Source organism: Rattus norvegicus, chromosome 7, assembly GCF_021556685.1.
Source record: "Rattus norvegicus strain SHRSP/BbbUtx chromosome 7, alternate assembly SHRSP_T2T, whole genome shotgun sequence".
In the NCBI taxonomy this organism is placed as follows: domain Eukaryota; kingdom Metazoa; phylum Chordata; class Mammalia; order Rodentia; family Muridae; genus Rattus; species Rattus norvegicus.
In genome coordinates, this window is record NC_141540.1 from 138,737,153 (window position 1) to 138,747,949 (window position 10,797).

Sequence of the window (10,797 nt, forward strand, 5' to 3'; positions counted from 1 at the left end):
CTGTGCTGCCATGATGTAGACGGTGAGCATCTACAATGCCCCCAAGAGGAGAAGACTGAATACTTACGGGGGCACCGGCGGGGCCTGGGGGTCCACGAGGTCCCATGGGGCCCTGCATTGGAACAGAAAAACGAGATGCTTACTGGCCTGCTTTATCATGGGCCTCTGGGATTCCATCTTCTAACCAGCAAAAGGACAGAGAAGATAGCATGGGAGCAGGAGGGGGAGGGGCGGAGGGCCTCCAGCGGCTGCTCCCTCTTCTTTCCCCACTCCCCACTCAACCACCTATCTTTATTTATAGGCCCCATTTGGACAGAGATGCTGGCCTTGCTCTCTCCTGGCCGGCGGCCATGTTTACTAAAGTCTGAATTTCATTTAGCATGTGCCAAGCCAGCCCCGCAGGGTGAGATTTCCTGCTGGAAGCCTGGTGGATGCTGGAGAACAGTAGCTGCTGTCTGCATTCTTCAGTTCCCCTTCCAAGAGCAATGTCGACTGGCCCTCTAATCCATCAGCTCTACGCATCACCCCGTCCTCATTCTTCCTAGCCCCTCTAAAGCATCATCAAGACTAGCATCCATCACCCTGAAAACCCAAACTCCTGGGGCTAAATGAGAGGCTTCACGTAGCCGGAGTGAGATGCTTCAAGACATCTGCAAGGCGGAGGTCGCTGGGTGTCTGGCTCTGCGAAAGGTGCCCTCCCCCAATGTGGGCAGCACAGAACTGGAGTCCTACCATGGGGCCTTGCATGACTCCCATCTGGGCACCACCAGCCTTCTCGTCAAATCCTCCAGCCATCTGGGCTGCAAAGTTCTGCAAAGCAACACAACTGGGTTAGGGGGGTTGACAGGCCCTGGGTCATTCCTGACTCTTCAGAGCTCTACCAAGTCTCTAGTCATAAGAGACTAGCTGAGTGTTGATCGGATTTGCCAAAGAGACCCGACGAAGTTCGCTTCCTTGGGAAGTCAAGTGTTATTTGTGGTGGTCTCAGTCCCGCATGCTCTGCTTAACTAACTTTTATATTCTGAAATGTTACATAAATAAAACATGACTTTACAAAGGCATTCTTCGTTCTCCCCAATGTTGATGTCTGGCAAAGGTCTGAAACCTGGTCCTGAAATATTTTGGGGAGGCTTATAGTAGGTGCCTGTGAACCCGCTTAAATTGAAGAATTTAAAACACAGTAGACCTCCAAATGGCACACCTACAAAGTGGGCAGTCATATAATTTGCTCGTTGGTGTGATTCCAAACACGACAGTAGCCACACACCTTCCCTCAGTGGGGCTCTTTCATGAGAATGAATAGTTGCTTGGAATGTACTTGGCAAGGACTGTGGATAAACGTCTTCCAAGGACAGTGGTCACTGCTCTTCCAGAGAAACACAAGTGCCCAGTCATCCTTTTCGGGCACCACTACACCCACCCCCGAGAATTAACCGCACGACGGGGAGCCAGGAAGCCAGATAGCTGAAGGCCTTCTTTACAGAAACCCAGTGAGTGAAAAAAGCCAGCCCTCAGCCCCACAGCCTCGAGCCTCATGTGTGATTCTCCTCAATTAAAGACTTGAGGTGAAACCCATGAACAGGCTATGTACGGATTGCTGGCGGCTCTGGGAGACAGCCAGGTAAGAGTGAGTAGCAATTTAGAAGCCGCAGCCCGGGAGGGTCGGCCTGGAGAAGGGAGAACTAAGGACACTTACTCCTCCACCAAGGCCAGGGGGACCAGGGGGGCCTGGAGGGCCAGGGGGACCAGGATTTCCAGGGGTACCAGGTTCTCCATCTCTGCCACGGGGTCCAGGTGCACCCTTGACAGGAAGAAAAAAAGGTATCAGCGAAGCAATGCTTCCTTAAGAACCCCAGGGCAGCACTCGGGAGGTACCCAGGCCTTTAGAGGACCCAGGGAACACAGAGGTCAGGATTTATTGCTGTCTGCTCACCCTCTCTCCCTTGTCACCACGGTCACCTCTGGGTCCTTGTTCACCGGCAGGTCCCTGAAGGTGAGGGGCAAGGTGTGTTGACATGAAACTAGAGGGCATGGTGACTCAGATGCAGTCGGGGAAGAATGGAGAGGGGGATCTCTCCCTTTCTTACCTGAGGGCCAGGAGGTCCTTTAGGTCCTATGATCTGAGAGAGAGAGAGAGAGAGAGCCACAGGCCCATCGGTTAAAGGGGTGCATTTAGGACAGGAGGTGCACAGGTTGTGGCAGAGGTGAGTCGTGACGGGAACAGGTCATGGTGGGGATAATTTGTACTCACATCTTTGATATCTCCAGGTTCTCCTTTCTGCCCCTGAGGTCATAAAACATTGACAGGAGTAAGCTTAGCCTGCTGAACCCCAGTGCAGAACCCCACCGACCCCACCACACTATCCTCCCAGATGGACACCTTCTGAGGTCTAAAGAAGAATCCCGAACCAGATTAGCATCTCAGTGCCTCTGAAGAGGACACAAGAAAGCAAAACACGGGGCCAGCAGAACGGCCCAGTGGCTAAAGCTCTTATGGAGCCAGCCTAATGCCCTATGGTGGGAAGAGATAACCAACTCCTCAGAGTTACCCTCAGGCCTCCACACATGCACCACAGCCCCTGTGTGCCCACACTCACACATACAATCACGTTTGACAGGGGGTGAGAATGTAATAATTAAATTAAATAATTAAAAACAGGGTGCCTTACCTTTGGCCCTAATTTTCCTGCAAGGGAAAACAGAGAAGGAAAAGGTGAGACAGAGACGATATTTTGCCATTCAAACTCTCTTTGGAGGATCGGAAAGGAGAGGACCACAACCAAGGAAGGAAGAAGACCCCTGTGGGTCCCCGGAATCCCTCTGTGGTGGGGTTAGGATCACAGAGCCCTTTTGTGACTGGGGACTCATAAGGGACGGAGGCACCTCTAACCTTGTTAGTCAAGAAGCATGCATAGTGTACAGGAATGGGTTGAGAGCAGGAGAGAGGCAGGGGGTTGGGGATGGGGGTGGGGGGCCAAAGCACAGAAGACCCAGAGGTCAAGCCGTCCTTCCCAACCCACACCCCTCCCAAAGAAGAGTCTAAGGAAGCCTTACATTAGCGTGGAGTCTTCTTGAAGTAAGCACAAAAGAGAGCAGGACACATGTTACAAAGAGGGTCGCAGCCAAGGCCACCCCAGACCGATACGCCCCTCCCCCGCCACAGCAGCAAGCTCCTCTAGGCTTTCACACTGCACTGGTATGGGCCCCTTGGACTCCACCTGAGAGCCGGCACCATACAAGGCAACAGTGTGGGGGAAGCATACAGGAAAGACGACTTCTCAGTTCCGGTTCAACCCTCCTCTCCATAGGAGTAGGAAGGGACAATGAGCCATCCAAGAGCCTGTGAGTGTGACCCCACTTTCTCTGTAGGGAGGTGGGACACTTGTGTGGGTGCTGGGAAAGGGTCAGCTGCACTCTTTTTTAGCACTGGTTCTAGCTGGGCCTGGGTGACCCCATCAGCTTGCAGGAACATGAGTGAGATCTTCCTTTCAACTCCAGAGTCCAGCAACCCCTTTGGCGTTTTTTTTTTTTTTTTTTTTTTTTTTGCTTCTGTAATGGCGGCCCAGGCCAAGCAGGGCTCGGTGCATTGTGCACTTCTCCAATGTGGGAACCCATTCTGTCCTCCTTACTGGCAGAGGATTCTCCACATTACTGACCATGTCCCCGAACATTTTCCATAGAGAAGACATGATGTAGGTGACCTGGGACTAATTGAGCTCATGCTGTACCTAGACATAGCCCGGTTTCCACTGTTGCTCTATTAATTAGCAGACTTGACTCATGAGGGGAAACTTTTGTGGAATCATTGCTGTATTTCCATAAATATCCCCCTGAGGTTGGGGGGGGGGGCTCTGTGGTGATTTAGGCTCACCAGGCTTCAACCTGGTTGAATTGAGAAGTGGCCTTGCCCCTAGGGGTTGGGATCAAATGGATTCACAGCTTCTCTGCTTCAGAGAGAAGGCCAACATCCATGGAAAGGCATTTGCTGTGTCTGCAAGTAATTTATTTATGTTGAATAATAAATAAATAAATTACGACCACTGGCAGTGGCGAGGTCAGCTGGGCAGATGGGACAGCACTCTCCGAAGGGGATCTCGGGGTTGAGGCAGTCTGGGTCTTCACAGATTATGTCATCGCAGAGGACATTCCCAGTGTCACACACACAGATGCGGCAGGACGAGGGCTTCCATACATCCTTATCTTTATACCTCTGCCCATTCTGCAGACAGCTGCCAGCCTCCTCTGTTACCACCGAGTGGGGTGGGAGTGGCGGCGGGCCAAGCAGGGAGCGGGGAAGAGCCGGAGAGAAAGAGAAAGAGGTTGTAACAAACTGGACATGGTTTAAATGCTAGGCAATGGTGGGGGGTGGCAGGGTACACCAGACAGACTGAACTTACAAATTAGTTTTGAAAAACATTAAGTTCTTCTGCGTAGTCTACAATACCTATTATGTCTGGCACTGTGCAAGACAGGTATGTTGGGGGATGGGGGTGATCATGAACCAGCGATAAAGGAGGGCTGTCACCCTATGTCTCTTCTTCCCAGCACATGGGGAGGGGAGCTGGAGATGGGGAAGGATGGATAGTTGGAAGGTGAAACTGGGTGGTAGGGGGAGTTGATGCTCTGAGCAGGAGCCCTGGGGTAGTAAAGATGGAGAATACAGGGGGAAGAAAAACGGTGAGACACTCTGATGGAGAATACAGGGGGAAGAAAAACGGTGAGACACTCTAGCGGCAGAGCAAAGACGTCCTTGGCATCCTCAAGGGATAATGAGATTTTCTAAATACAGAGAATTCTACCTACAAACATTAGAAGACACAAGAAATACATAAACAATAATCTGAAAGGCAAGCCCCGGCCCTCCTGCCCGAAGTCTTGCTTCTGAAGATGGCAACCACAATATAGGTGGCAGAAGGCTCTAAATGCGTAGCCGTGGCTAAGACTGACCAGTCTAGACCTGCGTCCTCCAAGAATGCAAAGAAGTAGCTCGGGCTGGACCCTCTCCACCAGCGCCCTGCCGTCTGGAATTCGCCCTGCGCATGAGAACTGTGCTGACAAGAGAGCTTCTCAGAGCGCCAGGGGCTGAAGAGCCCGCACCACGTGCTAGGCAGCGCCCGGCGCTGTTTTTCTCATCAAAATCTCAAAAGCAATGGCAAAAGTTGAGAGTGAATAATAGCGAAGAGCCACAAACCCAGTGGGCGTGGGTAGAAACGGGCCTGCCCTCTGCTCTTCAAGGAGGGCGAGCATCCAAAGATCAAAGTCTCCCTTTTCTTTTCCACTGGAAGAAACCCATCTATCTAGCCTTTAGATAAGACAATCGAGGGGGGAAGATGAGGGGATCCCGTGGCAAAGGTTGAAGCTGCTGGGATACTCCGGATCCCTCCACCCTATCCCCAGCGGCGCTAAAATAGCTGGAGGTGAGGAGAGGCTAATGATGTCCTGTCCTGACTAAGAAACAGCGCTCTGTCGCCCAAGACTGCCTAGGGGAGCCCGAGAAAAGCCTGGAGAAGGGAGGGGTGTGCATCGTGAAAGCAGATCGGGTTCCCCAGAAAGGGCGCCCTGGGGCCGCGCGGGCCAAGGGCAGGGCGGATCCAGCCGGGTGTGAGAGCTGCTGGCTGACTCTTTGTGGATGGGGCTCCGGACACAGCCCTCCATCAGACAGACATTCGTAGAGTAAAAAGTAGGATTAAATGACTGCCCAAGAAAGGAGCCAACAGTGTAACCAGATCGCCTAGGTGCGGTCGGAGGAAGCCAGCACCACCCTAATTGTGGCACGAAAAGGGCTACACAGATAGCATCCTGGCCGCCCGATCCGGTTCCCCTCGTTACCGCCGTGCGGCATAAGTGATTCTTTGTGGCTGGCCAATTAAAAAGCTACCTCTTTCGGGGAACTGTTTTGCTTCGTCGCCGCTGCGCGCGGGGCCGGAGCCCGGGAGGTGGCGGCAGGCGGGCACAGGGAGGGGGGATGCATTGTGGGAGAGGGGGGTCGGGGAGTCGGGGGGACCCACTGGGCCTTGCCTCTCATGAATGGGGCTTTTCTCGAGCGCATACAGAGCCCGATTCACAGCTCTCCACGAGGAACCAGTTTAAATAAATACGGGCAGGGTTTCAGCCCATCTGGAAGCCATCGCTGCCAATCCCTCAACGCAAACAAGCCTCACAAAGGAGGACTGAGGTCTCCCCTCCCGAACCTGCAGCACTTTTGGAAGCTGGGGCTGAGAAATGCAGATGTGGGTCAAAGTCTTCGCAGCCAAGAAGTTTCCCAAACTCGTGGAAAGATGGAGAGGAGGAGCGTGGACTCTAGGTTTCTGACATTCCTAATGTCCACCTTCCCCCACGTCAGGTCCTTGGGTCCATAGGAGAGTGGGGGTGTTTGCGTTGATGAGATGAGCCGGGGTGTAAAACCAACCGGTCGAGATACAGAATAGTAGGAGACCGAAAGTTTTAGACACCCCTTACACCCCCCCCCACACACACACACAAAGCTGTGGAATTCACTCTGCCAAAAAGTTGCGGACATGAGGCAGCTCTTCGCCAATTAGGAGAGCGCCTCTGCTATCAGATGAATTAGGGAAATCGTTTAGACACTCAGCTCACTCCATTGCGCTCTATAAAGAATACCGGTCAAGACCGCAGCTTTGTGGGTGTGTGCTTGCAAATTTAGGACAAAAAAATATAGTCAGGCCGATCTCAGACCACATACAAACACTTCGATGTTCCTCCCAGAGCTCCAGCGTTCGGCTCTGGCTTAGCTCGCCACCCTGCCACCCTGCCACCCTGCCGCCCTGCGCAGCGGGGTCAGAAAGTTCTATCACTGCAGCGCTCTCTGCTCCAGCCCTGCCCCCGCCGCCGCGTCCGCCACGCTAAAGAGCAGAAAGACCGCCCGGGCCCGCCTCCTTCCAGAGCATCTCTGGAGACAGGCTGGTGGCAGGGGAAAGCGCCTAGAGTCTCACGGGCGGAGGGTCTTTGATCCCCACCTACTGTCCAAACAGTTTCACCTGCGATTGATTTACAGTCTGTAACATACAAAGACAGAGCTGGAATCCTAGCTGTCGGAAACGTGCCCAAACACGTGGAAGAAAATGCTCTACCTAATACACTTTCCAGGCTTCGGTTGTCCTGAATATAATCCCAGACAGTGGATCCTACCCAGGGAGGAGGTGGAAAGGTGCGGGAACCGCCCTTGGACCGAGGCTGTACAGCTGCCCATCTCTAACTGCCATATACAGTCCACTAGCCTGACCCCATATCCATCCACGGCTACACACGCTGTAAAGTAACTCATTGTAGGGTAGACAGGGGAGGGGGTTGCTCTCGGAGATACGTTTGGAAAGCAGGTCTGCTTGGAGTGTCAACGTTTTTCAGATGTCAAGTTCCTACAGCCCAAAGGAAGCGAGGGGAGAGCCGAGTTTCGGAGAAGGGCTGGCCGGCTGTACCTTCCTCGGGGTCAGCCTGATAGCGGAGGGAACTGGAGAGCAGCGCTGAAGTCGCAGAGAGCAGCTTTTTCTTTGTGGCCTCAGATTTCAACCCATGAGTGTCAGAGTTAGTTCTTTGTCTAGCGCCCCTTTGAGCTCTGCCCCATCGAACCCCTAGACCTGGCTGATAAATCAACCCGTAGGCGTCTCTCGGTGTCTCTCCTACTCTTAACTGTGGGACTTCTTTCACTGAGCTCGAGGCCTCCTGGTCAAAACTGGTGGAAAAGGGTGCGTTACATCTGTGTTCAAACCTGTGGCAGTCGACACTCTGCAAGTTCATACCCTTGCTTAACGCAGGGACCTGAGAATGTCTCCACTTGCGACTCTGACTGAGGATGCTGCGACAGAACTCCTCACTAGCAGAATTAGGATTAGGATCAGTGTTCTCCTGTGCACTACGCGCCTAGGACTTGGCGCCCTAACTCGGACGGAGGGAAGAAGAGAAGGGTCGCAAGTCAGGGAAGCAGGCAGGGGTGGTGGGCGACTTACGGGCATCCTGGCCCTGACATTGTAGGACCGTGGCGATGAGCAGCGTCAGCAGCACCAGCGACTGGGGAGCCCCGAGGCGGATCATGGCTCACCGCGAGGCCTGGCAGAGCCTTGGCCCGGGCGAAGCTCGGCGAGGCGGCAGAGCACGGAGCGGGTCCGGGTCTCTACCGCGCCCTCATGCAGGAGGCTCTAGGAGCAGGAGGAGGAGGCAGGAGACCCGGCAGCCCAGCGGCGCTCTGCGTCTTCTCCCAGCAGAGGCTCCGGTTATATGCTCCCGGTCGCTCCAAAGGCTGGCAAACCAGCCCAAACCGCGGGCCGCCCCCCAGCCCCCCGCGGGGCTGTAACCTGAGACCCCGCCCCCGGAGCCTGCCCAGGCCGGACCAGAGCCCACACCTGCCAAGGCCAGTCGCCCCTTTGGTGAGCCCAGCTTCCCGCCCCCGATGTGCCCAGTGGCCTGATCGGGCGGGGCACCGAGACGGCCTCCGGTCGCCCCCACTTGGGACTGCCACACTGCCCCCTCTAACCACAGGCGAGAAGGGGGGCCTCCGGCCCCTTTCCTCGGAGTTCTGCTGGGGTTAGAAGGGAGGGGGTTGTTTGCAGAGGCATAAGCATGGAGCTTTAGACTCAAGGCTGGAAAGGCGAGGGAGGACGAAGTAACGGGAGAAAGGAAGGTGGGGATGGGGAGTTTAGGGGGCGGGGGAGCCAAAGTATAAGCTGATGGAAGCTGCCCAGAATCCTAAATCTGGGGGACAGTTTTCCAGACCTGCCTTCCAGCTCCTTTGCGGAGTACCTGTCGGTGAACTCCCACCTGGAGGCTCGCAAACCCAGCCTCCCTAACCCATCCCCCATCCAACTAGCTATGAAAAAAATCTAGGTAGACGGGGGACTGGAGGTGTGTGTGGCTAAGAGAGGGTCTGGTGTATTCCTACACAGAGGGGGACCTGTGTGGAGGTGTAAGGGGCAGGCCAGGGAAGGGACTAAAGGAACTGCAGACAACCGAGGGACACCGCAACAAAATCCGCACGCAGCCGGATTGGAGACACTTGTCTAATTCGGCTCTTCCTGGCCCAGGTTCAGGAATCTCCAGGGGAGTGGGTGCCCTTAGCCTGGAGAGAGCAACGCTGGCCAGGGACTGTTGACCACTCTGAGGCCCTGGCCAGAGAGTCTGGAGGCGGCTCCAGCTGGACTCAGTTTTGTGAGGGGAGGAGAAAGCGCCAGAGTTTCCTAGTTGTCCACCACCACCATCCCCGAGACACACACACACACACACACACACACACACACACACACATCTTCCCCTATCCCTGGGCCTCCAGCCTCACTTGCCTTCCTTGCTCCCCCCAACCCCAACCTTACCCCAAACTGCCGGAGGCTCAGCCCTTGCTCTGTTCCCGAAGTCTCCTTCCATAACAAGGAGGTTGAGGATGGGTCCCCGAATACACCTTTTCTTTAGAAGTGAGATGGTCCTCTAGGGAACTTTAAGCAAAGGGAACCTTGGAAATTAGGGCCTGATTTAAGCAGTAACTCCTTTGTCTCGAAGTGGGATTTCTGTGTTGCCGCTGGAAGTCCTTGGGAGAAGCTACCCCCATGGAACCCCCAGGGAATGTTGGGGGGTGGGGAGAATTACCCAGCATACCACACCACCTCAGACTTTGGAGCTTCTCAGGATGGAAACAAAGAACTTCAAGTGTAAAACTTAATTTCTATGCAAGTGTGCTGGCTGGAAAAGGAGAGAGTGTTCTTTATGTAAAATGCCATTCTTGCATCTTCCCAGCCTATTCAAGTCTTTGCCTTTGGCTCTAGATCCTTCTGCCTCTGCTAGAAAGCTGGTTTTAAGTCTGCAGTGCCGAAGTCTTCTTTGGACCATGGCTGTCGGATCTTAGCCCGGAAGACATTTTGTAACTCTCACACATTTTTACGGATCCCATAGGGTCTTTGAGCCGCCTTTCTTAATATAGAGTACAGTATTTTTCTGACTTTCAAGCATTCATAACCTATAGCTGTACCCCAGGCCCTCTACATTTTTGTATAATTTTTACCTGCCTCCCCCTTATATCCACTGAATTTCCCTCATCGAGTAGTGTGGAAGGTCGTAAAAACACAGCTAGCTGTGCCTAGCACAGTTTCGGCACAAGCGAGGACCAACTTACTGGGAATAAAAATATGATTTATTTTACACTCTTAAATGCATGTTTTCGTGTGTGTGTGTGTGTGTGTGTGTGTGTGTGTGTGTGTTCTGATTCTGTCCTTCTCACACGTGGGGAGGCGGGAAGGGCCTTGTTGGCTGAGCAATCTCCCCAGACCCTGCAAAATAGAACGTAGTTTATGATGCAGGTAACACATGGGTAAGTATAAGGTTAGTCAATCAAATAATGGTGCCCAATGCAAGCGATCACAAAAAAAGAAACAGTAGAAGTTTTGGGGAAAATGCTAAGTGGGTGAATAAAATGGAGACCTGTATGACAATGACCTGGCTCAGTGAGCAGCAAAAGGGGGAGCTCCCGACAACATATGTGTGTGTGTGTGTGTGTGTGTGTGTATGCATGTATATATGTATATGTTATATGCATGTGTATATATATGCACAAATACACATATGCACATATACACATATACATATATACACATATACATACATACATATATATGCATATAAGAACTCTAGATTCAGTTCTCCATTTCCTGCAACTAAAAGCAAAATTAATTCCCAGAGACAGGAACTAATCAAAGCAAAATCGTCTACAGTCGAAATTGACAATGCCGGAATAAATGGAAATTATTTAAATTCCCTGGCCAACTCTAGCGGCTCCTTATGCAGAGCACAGAGATGGGG

The 10,797-nt window shown here is 53.0% G+C and overlaps 1 protein-coding gene across 2 annotated transcripts in view; it reads right to left on the bottom strand.

Moving 5' to 3' along the window:
* Positions 1 to 8,204, bottom strand: part of Col2a1 (collagen type II alpha 1 chain) — a 29,060-nt gene extending 20,856 nt beyond the window's left edge. The window contains 9 exon segments of one of the 2 annotated variants that reach the window (NM_001414896.1): positions 68 to 112; positions 733 to 810; positions 1,697 to 1,801; positions 1,934 to 1,987; positions 2,088 to 2,120; positions 2,252 to 2,284; positions 2,670 to 2,686; positions 4,039 to 4,242; positions 7,965 to 8,204. In NM_001414896.1, the coding sequence (NP_001401825.1) occupies positions 68 to 112; positions 733 to 810; positions 1,697 to 1,801; positions 1,934 to 1,987; positions 2,088 to 2,120; positions 2,252 to 2,284; positions 2,670 to 2,686; positions 4,039 to 4,242; positions 7,965 to 8,049 (654 nt within the window). In that variant the 5' untranslated portion in view covers positions 8,050 to 8,204. 2 annotated transcript variants of the gene reach the window in all.
* Between the last annotated feature and the right edge of the window lie 2,593 nt (positions 8,205 to 10,797).